Genomic DNA, 20,448 nt, shown 5'->3' on the forward strand with positions numbered 1-20,448 from the left:
CAGAGAGGGGTGTCCCTGTGCCTAGGCTCCATGGACAATGACTGTGAAGAGCAGAGTGGGGTGTCCCTGTGCCTAGGCTCCATGGACAATGACTGTGAAGAGCAGAGTGGGGTGTCCCTGTGCCTAGGCTCCATGGACAATGACTGGGAAGAGCAGAGTGGGGTGTCCCTGTGCCTAGGCTCCATGGACAGTGGTTGGGAAGGGCATAGTGGGGTGTCCCTGTGCCTAGGCTCCATGGACAGTGGTTGGGAAGGGCATAGTGGGGTGTCCCTGTGCCTAGCCTCCATGGACAGTGGTTGGGAAGGGCATAGTGGGGTGTCCCTGTGCCTAGGCTCCATGGACAGTGGTTGGGAAGGGCATAGTGGGGTGTCCCTGTGCCTAGGCTCTATGGACAGTGACTGTGCAGGGCATAGTGGGGTGTCCCTGTGCCTAGGCTCCATGGACAGTGGTTGGGAAGGGCATAGTGGGGTGTCCCTGTGCCTAGGCTCCATGGACAGTGGGGTGTCAGTAGTTCTCTCTCTGAGTCACAGAAGAATCAGGCGGCTGGCAGCTCTGTGTTGTGGGACTTTGAGGACTCGCAGTGAGTTTCCTCCCCCTCCCCCACCCCCGCTGTGTAGGAGGCTCCGGAGCAACAAGTGGGAGGGGCAGCTCCTGTCCTGGGGCAGAACCCCGAGACCCTGGCCACACGTCGGCGCTCATTGGCCGTTGCTAGGTGACGTAGCTGGCAGTCACATGACTGGAGTTAAATGCCTGGCGCTGAAGCAGAGAGGAGCAGACAATCTGCAGTGATCGGTGGTCGCCTGTCCTCCAGAATCAGCCCCCGGGATTCTCCTCCTCTACAGGGGAACATGCTGTATCCAGATCCCTGCCAGCCTAATCACTGACCACTCAACTCCTCTACTGCTTACTGAGGCGCCATACCCAACTCTGCACTGATCGCCCATCCTCCCTGCTCCTCCCAGAGTCCCCCCCGAGCTCTCCCCTCTCTCCACCATGACCGGAGTGTTTGACAGCCTGGTGTCAGACATGCACAGCACCCAGATGACCTCCAACAGTTATCACAGTCTGCACAAATCCCAGGAGTCCCCGACCCTGCCCGTCTCCACCGCCACCGACAGCAGCTACTATACCAACCAGCAACAGCAACACTGCGGAGGGGGCTCACCCTATGGACAGCTGGGATCCTATCCCTTCCATACCACCGCCATCAACGGGATCTCCTACTCTGCCAAGTCCTACGACCTGGCCTATAACGGCTCCTACACCTCCTATGGACCCTACGGAGCAAGTCCTTCCCCTACACACAACGAACCAGGTGAGAACATATCCCCCACACTTCTGTCTTCACCCCCCATCCATCCTGACCTCCAGCCCAGGATCTGACCATCACCCCCATCCATAGAGCCCAGGATCTGACCATCACCCCCATCCATAGAGCCCAGGATCTGACCATCACCCCCATCCATAGAGCCCAGGATCTGCCCATCACCCCCATCCATAGAGCCCAGGATATGCCCATCACCCCCATCCATAGAGCCCAGGATATGCCCATCACCCCCATCCATAGAGCCCAGGATCTGCCCATCACCCCCATCCATAGAGCCTAGGTAATCTCCCAATCACCCCCATCCATAGAGCCCAGGATATGCCCATCACCCCCATCCATAGAGCCCAGGATCTGCCCATCACCCCCATCCATAGAGCCCAGGATCTGCCCATCATCCCCATCCATAGAGCCCAGGTAATCTCCCAATCACCCCCATCCATAGAGCCCAGGATCTGCCCATCACCCCCGTCCATAGAGCCCAGGATCTGCCCATCACCCCCCCCCCCCCCCAACTAGAGAGCTCATCACCCCCTAAACAGAGAACTCAGAATCTAGACATCACCCCTCAACCAGAGAGAGCCTATAATGTGGACATCACCCCCCAGCCAGAGAGCCCAGAATCTGGACATAGCCCCCCAACCAGAGAGCCTGGGATCTGGACATCTCCCCCCAACCAGAGAGCCTGGGATCTGGACATCACCACCCAACCAGAGAGCCAGGGATCTGGACAGCACCACCCAACCTCAGAGCCCAGAATCTGGTGGACATCACCCTCCAACCAGAGAGAGCCCAGAATCTGGACATCACCCACAACCAGAGAGAGCCCAGAATCTGGACATCACCCTCCAACCAGAGAGAGCCCAGAATCTGGACATCACCCTCCAACCAGAGAGAGCCCAGAATCTGGACATCACCCTCCAACCAGAGAGAGGCCGGAATCTGGACATCCCCCCACCCCTGCAGAGAGTCCTGAATTTATTTTAGACATCATCCCCAGATCCCCCTGGACACCTCCCTCCCCAACCGGAGGGTCCAGTTTCTAGACATCATCCCCCGGCCCAGACCCCATCCAGAGAGCCCAGAATCTGGACATAAACCCAGAACCCTTATCCAGAGAGGCCAGAATTCTCATATCACAGCCAGGTCCCCCATCCAGAGAGTCCTGAACATCACCCCAGATCCCAAACATCCCAGCTGTCATCTATCACTGGTCACAGCAAACACATGACTGGAAAAAATAGATAATATGCCACACACTGGGGTCAATTCATGGAGCTTGCACTAAGTAAAAAATCTGTATTTCCAGCCAAGTGGCTGATATCTCATCACCCTCAACTACGATCGTCCCTTTCTTAAAGGAAGTCTCCATCTCCCGGTGTGTTAGCTGTGTTACTGATGGTGCTCTGTGTGCCCCTCTATGTGCTCGGTGTGCCCCTCTCTGTTTCCGGTGTGTCCCTCTCTGTGCCCGGTGTATCCCTCCCTATGCCCGGTGTATCCCTCTCTGTGCCCGGTGTGCCCCTCTCTTCTGTGCCTGGTGTGCCCCTCTTACCCCCCTTCATCCATTATTGTGTTACAGAGAAGGAGGAGTGCGAGCCCGAGGTCAGGATAGTCAACGGGAAGCCCAAGAAAGTCCGCAAACCCAGAACCATCTACTCCAGCTTCCAACTGGCTGCCCTGCAGAGGAGGTTCCAGAAAACCCAATACCTGGCACTGCCCGAGAGAGCCGAGCTGGCAGCATCGCTGGGCCTGACCCAGACACAGGTCAGTACCGGCCACATACAGCACAATACATTGTCATGTATTGGATGTATTTTATATGCTTCATTTATTGTTAGGATATGAAGATTAATGACTGCACTGCCATCAATAATAACATAATTTACATGATATGGTTGTGTGTATGAATATTTTATTTATCGTGTATGTGTGTGTGTAAAAAAAAATATATATATATATATATATATATATATATATATATATATATAATTTGAATTCTAAAGTCAATCGCATATCGCAGAACAATTGAACCTTTTGTTCCTTATTCCTAATTCATGCAGCTATATGAGCCTCCTAGATTTCTATAGAACGTGTAATATATGAGGTTTGATATGTAAATATTTTAGGATTAGAGACTCGTCTACATTGTCTGAATTTTCCTAGTGATGTGAAAATGCACCTCCTCCCTTCCAGTGATATGTGATATGTTGGTATATGTGGAACATACGGGATATATATATATTATTGGACATCGATTGTGGGACATATATAATGGGCTATCATTTTTGGGACGTATATTATGGGCCATATATTGTAGGACATATATTAATAGACATTTATTGTAGGACAAATACTATGGGCCATACATATAGGACATATAATATTGTACGTACATTGTAGGGCATAGTATCAAATGACATACATTGTGGGGCAAATATGATGAGCCATATAATATAGGACATATACTATAGACCTTTTATCATGGGACCTTTGTTTATGGGCCATGCATTGTTGGACATATATTTTTATTGGGCATACATTATAAGTCATATATTATAAGCCATACATTGTCTGACAAATATTATGGGCTATATATTATAGGATATATTAAACATCCCTTACAGGACATACTGTATGTTATTACACGACTCGATACACATCAATTGTAGGGCATATTACTGGATATGTATTGGGGAACATATTGAAAGTCCGTTATAGGATATATATTAAAGGACCTAAATGTCTGAATATCTGTTGTGAGACATGTATTTTTATACGACATAAATATCCATTGTAGGACATATGTTAAATTAACGGATATATTTGTGGGACGTGTATTCTTAGGACATATTAAACATCCATTGTAGGACATATATTGGATGTATTTGGGGGACATATATTATTATATGAATTATTAAACATCCATTGTAGGACATATATTAAATTATTGAATATATTTGTGGGACATGTATTCTTAGGACATATTAAACATCCACTGTAGGACATATATTAAATGAATGGATATATTTGGGGACATGTAGTCTTATTAAGCATCCATTGTAGGACATATATTGGATGTATTTGGGGGACATATATTATTATATGAATTATTAAACATCCATTGTAGGACATATATTAAACTATTGAATATATTTGTGGGACATGTATTCTTAGGAACATATTAAACATCCATTGTAGAATATATATTAAATTATTGGATTTATTTGTGGGACATGTATTATTATAGGACATATAATAAATGATTGAATATATTTGTAGGACATGTATATATTAAACATCCATTGTAGGACATAATGTAACCCCCCTGCTTTCTCCCCTGTGGCCCCCCAGGTGAAGATCTGGTTCCAGAACCGGCGCTCCAAGTTTAAGAAGCTGTGGAAGAGCGGAGAGTTGCCCAACGATCAGCTTCCGACTGGCAGCGAGTCCCCCGGCTGTCACTCCCCGCCCCCCTCTGCAGTGTCATGGGACTTCGGAGCACATCAGAGGTTACAGGGGCCCGGCAGTGGCCCTACCATCCAGCCCCCCAGCTCCAGCCCCAGTGCCTTCCTAGGCAACTACTCCTGGTACCAATCGTCCAACCCCGCCACACACCTCCAGTCCAGCCCGATCCTGCAGCAGTCTCAGCATCACCTCCATCACCACAGCAGTCCGGCGGTGACAGCGGGGACTATCTTCTAGAGAGCACCGCGGGGGAGGGGGTTGTGACGGACTGACAAAGCTGAGAATAACCCCCTTTATTTCCCGGGAGAACTCTTACTTTCCGTGTCACCGATCCGAGGTGGCCTCAGGTTCAATTCATATACCCTGCCGGTGATCTGATGAACCCACCGTGGAAGGATGACCCCTTGTTGTGTCTTGCAGCACTGATCCCCCACCTCCCTCCTAAACCGGTGTGGCGTGTGAGCCACATGCAGTTCTCAGCACCAGGGCCCAAATAATCAAATACTGGGTGACAATCGGTAGCAGATTAGCAGCATCCGATCATCGCCTTCTCTGCCAATTGCCAAGGAGGCAGCTGCCAACAAAGGGTTAATTCGATGCTGCTAAACGAATTAAAATCTCACGTGTAGCCGAGCAATGAAGATGATCCAAGTCTGTTCTTCTGCTATGAAAATGATTGGGATTATAATTCAATAATTATTTTATTTGTTATATGTTTTATTACCTGAGCCACCTAAAACAGGCCGGGAAATAGAAATTGTTTATTAGTAGGCTGTAGGCAGCAATGACATAAACAAATCGATGTTATTTTAAAAAAATGAATATGATTTAAAAAAAAAATACATTTTATTGCAGAGTAGCAATTCCAATGTCCCGGTTATAATGCCCTGTGCTGGAACTACAAGTCTCAGCACACCCAGAATCAGCTCCCATTCCCTGATTATAATGCCATGTGCTGGAACTACAAGTCTCAGCATAACCAGCAATCTGCTCCTATTCACTGGTTATAATGGGCTGCAAATATCAGCATCCCCAGAAATCTATTCCCATTCCCTGATTATAATGCCATGTGCTGGAACTACAAGTGTCAGCATAACCAGTAATCTGTCCCATTCCCTGAATATGATAGGCTACAACATTCAGCATCCCCAGCAATCAGTTCCCATTCACTGATTATAATGGCCTGTGATGGAACTAGAAGTCGCAGCATGCCCAGCAATCAGTTCATATTCCCTGATCTTAATGCCCTGGAACCACAACTCTCAGCATCCCCAGCAATCAGTTCCCATTCACTGATTATAATGGCCTGTGCTGGAACTACAAGTCTCAGCATGCCCAGCAATCTATTCCCATTCCCCGATTATAATGCCCTGGAACCACAACTCTCAGCACGCACAGCAATCGGTTCCCATTCCCCGATTATAATGCCCTGTGCTGGAACTACAAGTCACAGCATGCCCAGCAATCTATTTCCATTCACTGATTATAAGGCCCTGTTGTGGAACTACAAGTCACAGCATGCCCAGCAATTTATCCCCATTCCCCGATTAGAATGCTGAGCTGTGCTGTCGGGCGGTTCCGATAAGGATCGTTGTTATCCCGCCACAGTTGATCGAATCACCCGAGCAGATGACTCAATTTTTGGATTAGGTGCCTTTTTGGATGACCTCATTTTTAATGGTAAAAGATGATTTTTTTATATGTAGATATATGAAGCCGTGTTTTAAATTATCTTTTTTAATAAAAAAGAAAAAGAAAAATAAAACCCGCCACACCCGTGCAGGGCCGATCTGCATGAACTGTAATCTGCTGTACAGTTTTCTTTGTCTTCTCCTCCCTGACATTCCCATGTCCTGTGTACAATGATTATTATTATTTTTGTGTTATTCCTCATCCAATCCCATGCTACTGAATTCACCAACAAAAGTTATTTATTTTGGATACAATTTATCCATGTCATTTTTTTTTCTTTTCTTTTATGAAGAGGCTATTTAAAATAAAATATTGTTTTGATGTAAATCTGATCACCTTTCTTTATTTCCATTCTTCATTCCTGCGTGTAGAAAGGAGATCCACTTTTGTCTAGTGCAGATCTTTTTTTGTTTTGTTTTTTTTTTTCCTGCAAGAAGTTTTATGAGAGGTTTGATTGATTTCCCTCTGCCATAAATTGTGCTCTCGGAAGTGGGCGGGGCCGGGTCATGAATCAATCAGGAAAGACTCTGGCTTCCAGACTGGACCACGCCCACCGCACAGACCTGGCGCCAGAGACACTTTCGGTCTGGTCTGCGGGTGACGTCACCGCCACGCCCTCTCGCACCCTCCCGCTGTAAAAAAAAAAAAGCTTTGGCACACGAGAGCCTGTTCGTCTTGCTGAGCAGCTTGTCTACGTGTGCTGGATAGGAAGATCTACAGTGTGAGCTCCACTCTATTACCAATCCCTGATAAACAGAGCTTTGTAAGCCTTTACACCCAATTTACAAAGATTTATCTTAAGGATCTCTATTCTACCCATGTGACTGTAATGTGTAAAAGTCTTTGCAATCAGCTAAAAATAATTCTTTCTTTCTTTTTCTTTTTTTTTACTCCTTATCCTGGTGAGTTAGGTTAAAATAAAAATCCTTATCCCGGTGTGTTAGGTTAGAATAAAAAAAAAAATCCTTATCCTGGTGAGTTAGGTTAGAATTAAAAAAAAAAAATCTTTATCCTGGTGTGTTAGGTTAGAATAAAAAAATCTTTATCCTGGTGTGTTAGGTTAGAATAAAAAAAAAAAATCCTTATCCTGGTGAGTTAGGTTAGAATTAAAAAAATAATCTTTATCCTGGTGTGTTAGGTTAGAATTTTAAAAATATCCTCATCCTGGTGTGTTAGGTTTACCTCAATATTTATAAAAGTGACCATTATTTTTTAGCTGTGTCCAACCATATTCAAACATGACAGTCACATGCCTAGAATAAAAATTTGAATCCTTTGTTATGTTAAAAAAAATTGTAAAAGAAAAGTTCTATTTCTTCTACCTTAGCAGTTCCAACCAAAGATGCCAATTGTTTGGTTTTCTTTCTTTTTTTCTTTTTTCTTCTTTTTTTTTTATTTTTTTTGCAAATCCTTATCCTGGGCTGCTATCTTTGCTGTACTATATTATACTATAACAGCTGAGATAGAAAGTAGACGTTTTCTTTACAACAATTTTTTATGTTTAACATACAAAGGATTAGGTTCCTTATTCTAGTTATGTGACTGTAATGTTTAAATATCTTTGGAATCAGCTAAAAATAACTCACTTTTTTTTTTTTTTTTTTAAAGATCATTATTCTTGTGTGTTAGGTTTACTGCAATATATAAATAATAAGGTGACAATAATTTTTAGCTGTGTTCAACTACATTAAAGCATGGCAGTTACATGGATAGAATAAAGATCCTTGTCCTGGTGTATTTGGTTTACCTCAATATATATATATATATATATATATATATATATATATATATATATATATATATATATATATATATATATATATATATACACAAAAAAATGATAATTATTTTTAGCTGTGTCCAACCATATTCAAACATTGCTAGAATAAGGATCCTTAGCCTGGTGTTAGAGTTACCTCAAATATTTAGAAAAAAGTGGCAAAATGTTAGCTGTGTCCAACCATATTCAAACATGACAGTCACATGACTAGACTAAAGATTCTGATCCTTTGTTTTGTTTAAAAAAAAATGTAAAAGAAAAGTTCTACCCTTAATGTTCTAACCAAAGATGGGTAATTGTGTGTGTTTTTTTTAAGGATCCTTATCCTGGGCCGTCAGCTTTGCTGTACTATATTACACTATAACAGCTGAAATAAAAAATTTTAAATTTTCTTTACAACAATTTTTTTTTTAACATAAAAATGACAAGGATCCTTATTTTAGGCATGTGACTGTCATGTTTATGGGTGGACTCTAGCTAAAATAATTATCCTTTTTTTAAAAATATCCTTATCCTGGTGTCTTAGTTTTAGTACATTATAACTAATTATATATAATTCTTTGGTTGTAAGAGCTAAGTTAAAAATTAGAACTTTTCCTTACAATATTTTTGTAATATTGGGAATTAAAAAACATGAAATATAAGGATCCTTATTCTGGTCATGTGACTGTTATGTTTAAATATGGGTGGACTCAGCTAAAATAATTGTCACTTTTTTAAAGCTCAATATCCTGGTGTGTTAGTTTTACTGCATTATAACTAATTATATATAATTCTTTAGTTGTAAGAGCTAAGTTAAAAATATTAACTGTAACTCACAATATTTTTTAAGATAAAAAGATAATGATCTTTAGGCTTTATTCACACAGACGTAAAAAAAAAAAAAAAAATTGACTGATCTTATTATGCATTTGTTTTTTTAGCATAAACGTCCCTATGTAATGATTAGTGAATACTTGCGTAAAATTGTGCTTTTTTTAATTTTATTTTTATTTACAATGCCTGCATCTGGCATAAGGCTGTGTGAATAAGGCCTTATTCTAGCCATGCGACTGTCATGTTTAAATATTATTCTACTAAGCTAAAAATAATGTTCACTTTTTATATATGACAGTAAACACAATACACCATGATAAGGTTCTATATTCTAGCCATGTTTATTGTTGGACTCCACTAAAAATAATTGTCACTTTTTATATATTGCAATAAACCCAAAACACCTGGATAAGGATCTTCAAAAATTATATTTAGCTGACTCCAAGGATATTCAAACATTGCAGTCACGTGGCATGGCTTTGCTGTATTATATTATTAATTACACCTTTTTGGTTAAAAGAGCAAAGATGAAAATTAGAACATTCCCTCATTTTTTTAACACAAAAAAATCTTCACAGATTTTAGGGTTGATTTATGAAATAAGTAGAGTTTTCACTTTGGATGATGTTGTTTACACTCCAATCAAGTGCGTACAGAAATCCTGTTTTTTTTAAATTGTATTTTATTTTACACATATGAGATAGTCAAAATGAACATAACTTTATGTATTATGATAGCTGAACATTCCTAACTTTTTTTAAACAAATTAACCCTTTCAAATAATCATGTACCGTAATAAGCAAATTGAGGTCATATATAAAGTCCATATTCTGCAATATGTATAGGTACAAATTTCTTTGTATGTTATACTTATATATTTTTTTATATTATATTACATTATATTACAAAAAAAAAAGAGATTAGGGGTTTCTGAAAAGAGGTGTATCATTATAGCAATTAAAAAAACTTTTCTATCCACTGTTTTATAGTTCTTACCTTTTAGTCAGTGCAAAAAAGAAAAAAAAGAAAAAAGTATAGCAGGCTTTTAGTGTTTTTATCTAAATCTGAAGTTAACATAAGGCTCCATTGAAAAACACAGTTTAACAGTTGTTTACTATGCACAGTTGCAGCAGATTCTGTGTGCACCAGTTTTTAGTAAATCTTCCCCAGTGTACAATCAGCATCCAACTTTAGCTTGTTCAAATAAACTTTGATAATAAAACCTGGAAGCTGATTGGTTACTATGCAAAGCTGCACCAGATTCTGTGTGCACCAGTTTTAGGAAAACTCCCCTACTGTTCCTTACTACTAGACAAAGTTACACAGGTGACATCAGTGTCACAACCCTACATTATACACTTTTCTTATTCAATCTCCTTTAAATTTACCTTCAACTGTGTAGTGTAAGGGCCTGCCCAATTGCATTCAAATTGAAAATGTTTATGTTTGACCTTTGGTAAATCTAAAGAAAAATTGTACAATGTATGGCCAGCCTTTCCCCACTGAGAACTTACACAGGGCTCTTCTGGTGTTTTTTTTTCCCCCTGAAACATTGTTTATTATAACTTGAAAGCTGAACAGCTGTATGGTCAACAATTAAAAAGTAACAATTACTACATTTTCTTGCAAAGATACACTTTGCAAAATGAAAGCATGTTACATTTCCGCTCCATAAACCATCCAATTTGATAGTTTTTTTGGAAACTGGCCCTATTAATGCTATCATTTTAAGAACACAAACAATAAGTGTGGCTCCTTTTTTGCTGTGGGGCTACAAGTCTCAAGAAGACTTGATCCTTTAGCTCCAGTCCACAACATGTACTCAATGGTGTTTATTTACTAAAACTAGAGAGTGCAAAATCTAGTGCAGCCCTGCATAGAAACCAATCAGCTTCTAGGTTTTATTTTCAAAGCTTAATTGAACAAGCTGACGTTAGAAGCTGATAGTTGATTGGCTGCCATGCAGTGCTGCAGCAGATTTTGTACTCTCCAGTTTTAGTAAATCAACCCCAGTGTTTATGTTTTTGTTTTTTTAATCACATTGTATTATATTTAATAGAGTTAACTTTTTGGTCTGAAGTCCAAAGAGGGTTGGTATGGTTTACTGAGGAATATTTTCACACTTGTGAAGTAAAATTGTGTTTGCTTCAAACTTTAAGCCATGGGCGATAGAGGTTTTATAAAATGCCAGGGTGTTTTAAATGAACACAGGTCCATTTCACCAAGAGTCCAAATGAGTTCTTTAGTAAATCAACCCCAGCAATTATACTCACAGAGTTTACTGTAACAGGATACCAGAGAGGTTAGGCTATTTTTCAAGCAATTAAATATTTTATATTTAACAGCACCACTAAAAATAAATCAGAGGGGGCTAGACTAATTCAAGCTCATATCTATCAAGATGTTATTTAAACTGCTATTTATACCTACTTAGACTTGTTAACCAAATCATGAGCATCATTGTAGCAATAAATCTATCTGTGCCTTTTCTGATTGGACCAGATTTATTACATTGTAAAACCAGACTTTAAAAAAGAGAAAGGGCTTCTCTTCAAATTGGAAGTCTAAAGATAATATGGGTTACTTCACTATGCTTATCTTCAAAAACATTTTTAGTAAATGTGTGTTTTTAGTAGAAAATCCATAGCCGAAATATTTAAATTATTCACCCTTATCAAATTAGATTAGATGCAGTCTCATATACAAAATATAGGCATAATGTTCAGTGTTCTGCAGAGGAAGTTTAGTTCTTTGCTTGGGTTCACCCAGGTATAAATACTTTTCTTGACCGATAGAATTTACTTGTCAAATTTGTATCTGATTGTAGAAAGAACAAAGTTACATATACTGACTCATCTTTTTCAAGGAGATCACAAAAATCTCTAATAATCATTAACAAGTTAATGTAGTTTCCAAAGTAATTTTCAATCTTTTTGATGCAACAGCATTCAATAAAATAATGACTAGTGGTCCTGCCATGAGTTTCCTTGTTCGGACACTTCCTGTTTTTGGATAAAAATCTCTGTTCCTTTCTCCCAATCACTGTTCTGTGTTGTCACCCTTTTACACCTACATCCAGTGAGGACTACAAGGGGCCACCCTGAATATTATCGCACATGTAGGTATGGTGGACTATGTTCCACCATAGTCACTATCATGAAGCCTCCCTAAGTAGAGACACACAGCAACTGCTGGAGTACATACATGTAGACATGAAGCTGGTATGAAGAGGCTGAAGGAGATCCGCTGCACTAAAATGAAAAAAGGTGAAAAGAATATTGTCAGAAATAGAAATATCATTCAGTTAAGATTTAGATTCACTTCAGTTCAAGATACAAAGATAGATAGACAGACAGACAGACAGAAAATAAAGTCTCACAAGGGCACTTGTCGATCATATTGGATCTTTGCTACACAATAGTAGGTGAAGTTGAGAGTACCCTTGTGAGATTTTCTTTTCCAATTTATACGTGGACTAAATATACAAGGAAGCACCAAGACCCTGTTTGCTACTTGGAAAGTATAGAGATTAATGCATGGGGATCTCCTATGGCAACCTCCCTTAAAACTCTAGTCTCCATCTCCCCCCATATACAGTATATATAATGGTGAGTGAACTCCTTCGTGTTGCATATAGAAACTGCAACACCATTAGCTTCAGTGTGGTTCTGATCCAGGGATTATGGGGAGCCACTGGACAATATAAACTTAAGGTGGTTCTAAAGGTAGAAGGTTTTTACCTTAAAGTAGATATTTATCCTGACACTAAAATCTGTAAATCTACAGGCATCCACCATCTAAGATGAAGCCATCTAGCCCGGTAAAGAAGAAATCACTATACATACCTTTTTTGAAGCCGCTCTGCTCCGATCCCACGCTGAGCTGTCAGCGGCAGCTTCTCTGTGGAGGCGTGTGCAGAGGAGGCAGGCGACAACGGAAGCCCCATAGTAAGTCTATGGGTGATGTCACTCCCCATTCATTTCACAGCCGTTGTCCGCTGTGTCCTCTGCAGAGCTTCTGCCGCTGGAGACTGGACCGGAGCAGCTTCAAAAATAGGTATGTATAGCAATCTGTTCTTTACAGAGCTAGATAGATAGGTTAGTCTTAGATTGGTGATGGCTATACATTTACAGATTTTAGTGTTAGGGTGAACTTCTACGTTAATGCATTCTCTGCATTAAAGTGTTTGTAAAGGTTCGTTTTTATCTTTTTAAATAACAAACATGTTATACTTACCTGCTCTGTGCAAGGGTTTTGCACAGAGCAGCCCAGATCCTCCTCTTCTTGGGTGCCCTGTTGTTTCTCCTGGCTCCTCCTCTGCATCGGGTTCCCCCACGGGGACCCGCATTTCCTGGGAGGCATCCGTGTGAGGGGCACTCACGAGTCCCGCTGATGTGCCCATTGACACAAACAGCAGGACTCAGCTCCGCCCCCCCCCGCTCCTGTGTTGCTGGATTTGATTGACAGCAGCGGGAGCCAATGGTTTCTGCTGCTATCTATCCAATGAGGATAGAGACAGCGGCTGGAGCCGCTGGGCTTGTGCTCCGTGCTGGAACAATCAGGTTCAGGTAAGAAAAAGGGGGGCTTTGGGGGGCAGCTGCAGCACAGAAGGTTTTTTAACAGGTGAAAAACCTTGAGACTTTACAACCCCTTTAAGGTAAAAAATCTTCTTTGTCCAGCTCCTTCCCCCCAGCCCCCCTAAACACTTACCTAAGCCTGATCTCAGTCCAGTGTTGTGCCTGAGAGCAGAGGCTCTCTCCATTCCCTCTCTTCTCACTGGACACTGAGGCAGCAGCAGGAGCCATTGGCACCTGCTGCTGTCAATCACAGCTTGTGAGGAGAGAGTGTGGGAGGGCAGAGCAGAGCTGCTCTCTATGTGTCTGTGGACACACAGAGCAGCGGCTCAAGTTTAACAAGTTCCCACATGAGTGCCCCCATAGCAACCAGCTTGCTATGGGGGCACGTGGGAACCCCAACTGGGAACCCCAGAAGAGAAGGACTGGGCTGCTCTGCACAAAACCATAGCACAGAGCAGGTAAGCATTAAAGGCTTACAATCATTTTAACTCCAGGACTTACACTACAAACACCCTTGAAGTGGGCCCCACTAATCCTGCAGGGGTTAAATGTAAGTCTAGGGGTGGAAGAATATTTACTTTATTACTCACTCCAGCAGGTTCCCTCCATCTCTGCCACCGTTTTCCCAAAACCTCCTCTCTAAGGCGTCCCACCTCTTCTCTAAGGTTCCACACTGACATCTTAGGTATGATGTAGGACTATTAGCCCTGTATTGTACATAAGGACAGCGAGGGCCCTTGCACAACCTAGAGCACTAGAAAGGAGAGTTCCCAAAGCCTGATGGATCGAGGAATAAGGTACGTTTTAATCCTTTACCCCTAAACTTAACAAGCATTTAACCCTTGCAGTGCAAGCGCAGGAGTTGCAATTCCTCAAGTTCAACTTTGAAGAAACTCTGTGCTGAGAGAAATAAAGGGGGTAACCTGATGACATCATGTGGAGGATACTGGCTTTTTTACTGTCCCTTGCTTCAGTTCTGTCTCAATTACAGAACAAGCATGCAAATCAGAAAGAAAGAATCTAGCCAGATCTTTTGAGTTACTCGCTTGTTTCAGGTCAGTGCCTTAGAAAACACTGAAGCCTCTGGATTAGCATGACAGCCAGGCAATTAACATTTCCAGAAGGAGAGGTCAGCAGTGACAGCCATATATGCCAAGCTACACTCATGGGGCAGTCACTTTTTGCAGATACGTATGGTAGCGTATGCCATCTGCACTGCATGATTTTTTTTGTTGTTATATGTATGCATGCATCTGTTGTCTTTTTTTTTTCTTGTTAAAAGCTGAGGCAGATGGGGGCAGCCAAGCACCTGACAGGCTGGAATAACTATGTACTTAGGTGAATCAGCTTAACAGAGCTGACACTAATGGTAGTTTGACATAAAAACGGCAAACCAAATCAAGGCCTACAGCCAGCGTAAAGCTGCTATCAATCTGATGAAACTAAATATCACGTGGGATTTTACTGCTCTAGTCAGTAAACAAAAGAATACATTAAAATGAAAGAAAAAGAATTGTTACATTGAGATGACATATAAACACATACAGTATATAGTTTCAGCTTTATGCTAAAATCACAGTTTGTAATTTTTTTGTATTCCATACTTTAAGGCAGTGGTCTCCAAACTGTGGCCCGGGGGCCAGATGAGGCCCTTTGCTTGCTTTTATCCAGCCTCTGGGGAACTATTTCATCCTCTGATACCAATAGTGGGGCATAATTTCCTCCACTCACACCAATGATGGGGCACAATTCCTCCCACTGACACCAATGATGGGGCACAATTCCTCCCACTGACACCAATGATGGGGCACAATTCCTCCCACTGACACCAATGATGGGGCACGATTCCTCCCACTGACACCAATGATGGGGCACAATTCCTCCCACTGACAACAATGATGGGGCACGATTCCTCCCACTGACACCAATGATGGGGCACAATTCCTCCCACTGACACCAGTGAAGGGGCACAATTTCTCCCACTGACACCAATGATGGGGCACAATTCATCCCACTGACACCAATGATGGGGCACAATTCCTCACACTGACACCAATGATGGGGTACAATCCCTCCCACTGACACCAATGAAGGGGCACAATTTCTCCCACTGACACCAATGATGGGGCACAATTCCTCCCACTGACACCAATGATGGGGCACAATTCCTCCCACTGACACCAATGATGGGGCACAATTCCTCCCACTGACACCAATGATGAGGCACAATTGCTCCCACTGAAACAAACGATGGAGCATCCCCTCCCCCACTGTTGTTGGGACCTTTTCTACTTCCACTGGCCAAAGTCTGGCCCCCCTAAAGTCTAAAGGACACTAAACTGGCCCTTTGTGTAGAAAGTTTGCTTTAAGGCATCATACACCCATAGTACAGAAATCTGTGTTCAGGGGTTGTATTTGCTGCATATAGTAAGAATCAGCTATAATGCCCAATACCCACCCTGAATGCAACTTATATCACTGATACCTGTCCTAATTGCAGGTTAACCACTTCAATACCGGGCCTATTCTCCTACATGTAAAAATCATAATTTTTTTGCTAGAAAATTACACAGAACCCCCAAACATTATATATAGTTTCTTAGCAGACACCCTAGGGAATAAAATGGCGTTCATTGGAACTTTTTATTTCGCTTAGTATTTGCGCAATAATTTTTCAAACACCTTATTTTCTTGAATCAAAAAATAACATAACAGTAAAGTTAGCCCAGTTAGTTTTTGTATAATGTGAAAGATAATGTTACCCTGAGTAAATAGATACCCAACATGTCACGCTTTAAATTGCGCACACTCATGGAATGGCGCCAAACTTCGGTACTTAAAAATCTCCATAGGCGACGCTTTAAAATTTTTTACAGGTTACCAGTTTAGAGTTACAGAGGAGGTCTAGTGCTAGAATTGTTGCTCATGCTCTAACGCACACGGCGATACCACACATGTGAGGTTTGAATGGCGTTTATATATGTGGGCGGGACTTACGTGTGTATTCACTTCTGAGCGTGAGCTACCGGGAACAAGGGTGTTACACTTTTTTTTTACATTTAATTTTTTTTTATCACTTTAATTCCTATTACAAGGAATGTAAACATCCCTTGTAATAGGAATCTATGTGACAGGTCCTCTTTATGGAGAGATGCGGGTTCAATAAGACCCCATATCTCTCCTCCAGGCTGTATAGCATGAGATCGGGAAAAAAAAAATCACCGATCTCATGCTGACAGCCGCGATCGCGGCTTTGTTTACATGCGGGGTCCGGGCGTGACGTTATAGCATTGCCCCTGGGCCTCCGACAGTCATAGAGATAACTGGTGACCATCTGGTCGCCGGAAACCTCTATGTTCCTCATCTGGCGGCGTCCGATTCTTTCTCCAGGCCCCCCATGGCACGGGAGAGCCCGGAGAAGCACCGGATGGCGGCGGGAGGGGGGCGACGTCCACTCCCATTGCCTATAAGAACGATCAAGCGGCGGAACTGCCGCTGTGATCATTCTTATCATGCACAGAATCGCCGCCTGCAAATAATGATATCTGAATGATGCCTGCAGCTGCAGGCATCATTCAGATATCCCCGCACAAAGTCAAGGACATCATATGACAGTGTGAGGTATTGAAGTGGTTAAGTGATTAACACTGGTTATGTTGTTACAATGGCATCTGACAGTCAGTGGGATATATTAGGCAGCAAGGAAACATGTGGTCCCTAAAGTTGATATGTTGAAAGCAGAAAAATGGACATCGTAGTCTGTTCTGTATGGGGCTGCATAGCCTCAGACCGGTAAGGGTGCCCATGCTGACCCGTTTCAACCACAGCCAAAAGGACTTACAATGGGCATGTGAGCACTGATGAGTAATGGAAGACGGTGGCCTGGTCTGATGACTCACATTTTCTTTTACATCATGTGGATGGCCAAGTGCATGTGGGTTGCTTACCTGGGGAAGAGATGGTAGCAGAATGCAGTATAGGAAGAAGGCAGAGGAAACCTTGGGTCCTACCATTCATGTGGATGTTACTTGATACATACCACCTACCTAAACATTGTTGCTGACCAAGTATACCCTGATGGCAGTGGCCTCTTTCAGCTGGATATTGTGCCCTGCTACACTGCAAAAATGGATCACGAATGGTTTGAGGAACACAACAATGAGCTGGGGGTGGTGCCTTGGCTTCCAAATTATCCAGATCTCAATCCAATCGAGCATCTGTGGGATCTGCTGGAAAATCAAGTGTGATCCATGGAGGCCCCACCTCACTACTTACAGGACTTAAAGGATCTGGTACTTAGTTTCCTAGATATCACAGCATATCTTCAGAGGTTTAGTGGCATCCATGCCTTAACAGGTCAGGGCTGTTTTACAAGGTAAAAGGGACGTACTCAATATTAAGCTGCTTGCAGGACTTTTTTTGATGCCCTGCCAGCGCAGCGCCCCAGTGTGAAAGCACTCAGGTTTTCACATTGGGATTGCAGATGAGGCTTCTTTCAGGCACTTTACAGGCGCTTTTCTTTTAAACGCTAAAGCGCCTAAAAACGCCTGAAAAAGCCCCAGTGTGAAAGGGGTCTTAAGCCCCATACACACGATAGGACTTTGTACAAACTTTCCCTTGATTTTTTGTACAAAGGGCGTTGGCCAGAAGTTTGTCTTGCATACAGACGACGGGACTTTTCCAGCCAACTTTTACCAAATCACGTGGTTTTTCAGCTCTTTACCACCACCCTTTGATCAACTTCTGTATTGTTGTCTGATATTGTGTCAATCTCGCCACTTTTATTGGCGAGATTGACACCTTGCGAGCTGGGTTCACACTGGTGCGGGGATCCGACTTGGATCCCCGCCAATGCCAGGCATTGTGTTTGGTATCAATCTTGAGGGGGAACTCCACGCCAAATTTTAAATAAAAAAACAGCATGGGTTCCCCTCCAGGGGCATACAGGCCCTTAGATCTGGTATGGATTTTAAGGGGAACCCCCTACGCCGAAAAAACAGCGTGGGGTCCCCCCAAAATCCATACCAGACCCTTATCTGAGCATGCAGCCCGGCCGGTCAGGAAAGTGAGCGCCCCCCCCCCCCCTCCTGAGCCGTACCAGGCCACATGCCCTCAACATGGGGGGTGGGTGCTTTGGGGGAGGGGGCGCCCTGCCGCCCGCTTGTCCCCACCCCCTTTCCTGACCGGCCAGGCTGCGTGCTCGGATAAGGGTCTGGTATGGACCTTGGGGTATGAACCCCCTACGCCGTTTTTTCGGAGTAGGGGGTTCCCCTTAAAATCCATACCAGACCTAAGGGCCTGGTATGCCCCCAGAGGGGAATTCCCTCTCGCGCTGGCCGCAATAGGAAAATGTGTTTTTCCTATTGCAGCCAGCGCAAGATGTACCCTGTTGCCGAGAACCAGCTTGAACAAACATTCTCGTGGCCGCATACTGTAGTTTGTACAAAAGTCCGATGCTTTTGTGTACACACGATCGGACTTTGCTCCATAGGACTTTTGTTGCCGGAAAGTTTGTCCATTCGCACAGCCAACAAAAGTCCGATGGAAACAGAAAAAGTTTGTCCTATGGAGCGTACACACGGTCGGATGTTGCTCCAAAACAGCTAATTTGCATGTTTGTTGTCAAAAAGTGCGATCGTGTGTACGGGCCTTTAGATGTACAATAAATGGCAGTATAGAGAACATTCTTATTTGCATACAACAAACGAGGATATTATCATGCGCAAATATTTATGGCTATAATCAGAAACCTTTGACTTTTATTTTTCACATGGTCTGTTTGTATCACTCTTGAAAAAATGACATATAGTTCCTTTGAATTTAAATGGAGGACTTCCAATCACAGACTCTGCTACTGTAGTGAAAGTAAGATTGCACTTAATGGTGACAATTGCCATAATCAACACATATTAGAGATCAGTGTATATGTCGGTATTTATGATAAAGATGCAAAATGCTCAAGAAAACCTTTTCTGTTCAATATATTAATTTATTATTAGCCAGTGTTTGTATCTCAGATGATTAGGGCTTTTAAATCATAATTGCATAAAAAACATCTACATCTCATTAGCTTAAATTTAACTGATTAACTGACTTGAAGGTTAGATAGTTGTTTATCAAATAGTTTGGACTATGCACAATTCACCTCCCTAAATTTGCATAAACACTTATGCCCCATACACGCGAGCAGATTTTCCGTCGGAAAACACTTGGATGGTTTTTCCGACGGAATTCCGCTCAAGCTTGCCTTGCATACACACGGTCACACAAAAGTTCTCTGAACTTTCATCCGACAAGAACGCGGTGACGTACAACACTACGACGAGCCATGAAAATGAAGTTCAATGCTTCCGAGCATGCATTGAATTGTTTCTGAGCATGCGTAGGGATTTTGCATGTCGGAATTTGTACAGACGATCACATTTTCGGATAGGAACTTTTTCCGACCGAAAAAATTGAGAACCTGCTCTCAATCTTTTGCTTGCTTTGCTTTGCTCCCACTCCCTGGCTCGCAGTAGCTGCCACATGGTAAGGCAATCTAATGGGGGTCTTTAAGGGGCAGGAGCGCTGATATAAGGATATAAGGGAGTCCCTGATCTAATGGGGGGTCTCGGGGGGGGGGGGGGGCGCTGATATAAGGGGTCTTTGATCTAAAGGATGGTTTCTAAGATCTAATAGTTAGTTTCTAGTCTAAGGGGGGTATGTGGGGGGGTGCATATATAAGGTGACTCTGATATAATGGGGGTCTCTAAGGCAACATTCACACTGGCATTTAGGGCCAGTGCAAATAGCTAGCG

At 42.6% G+C, this 20,448-nt stretch overlaps 1 protein-coding gene across 1 annotated transcript; it reads left to right on the forward strand.

Moving 5' to 3' along the window:
- The first annotated feature begins 720 nt into the window (after positions 1-720).
- Positions 721-6,805, forward strand: DLX2 (distal-less homeobox 2). The gene is made up of 3 exons (XM_073633890.1): positions 721-1,315; positions 2,904-3,088; positions 4,676-6,805. Exons 1-3 carry the CDS (start codon positions 994-996, stop codon positions 5,021-5,023), a joined length of 855 nt encoding a protein of 284 aa, XP_073489991.1. The 5' UTR covers positions 721-993; the 3' UTR covers positions 5,024-6,805.
- The last annotated feature ends 13,643 nt before the right edge of the window (positions 6,806-20,448 follow it).

This window comes from Aquarana catesbeiana, linkage group LG06 (genome assembly GCF_042186555.1).
Source record: "Aquarana catesbeiana isolate 2022-GZ linkage group LG06, ASM4218655v1, whole genome shotgun sequence".
NCBI classification, from domain to species: Eukaryota; Metazoa; Chordata; class Amphibia; order Anura; family Ranidae; genus Aquarana; species Aquarana catesbeiana.

What these genes read in the sequence shown, in the direction of transcription:
- DLX2 (XM_073633890.1), top strand. Translation starts at nt 994, where the DNA reads ATGACCGGAGTGTTTGACAGCCTGGTGTCAGACATGCACAGCACCCAG. An exon ending in CCCTACACACAACGAACCAG is followed by an intron (nt 1,316 to 2,903) that starts GTGAGAACATAT and finishes ATTGTGTTACAG; the next exon opens with AGAAGGAGGAGTGCGAGCCC. An exon ending in TGGGCCTGACCCAGACACAG is followed by an intron (nt 3,089 to 4,675) that starts GTCAGTACCGGC and finishes GTGGCCCCCCAG; the next exon opens with GTGAAGATCTGGTTCCAGAA.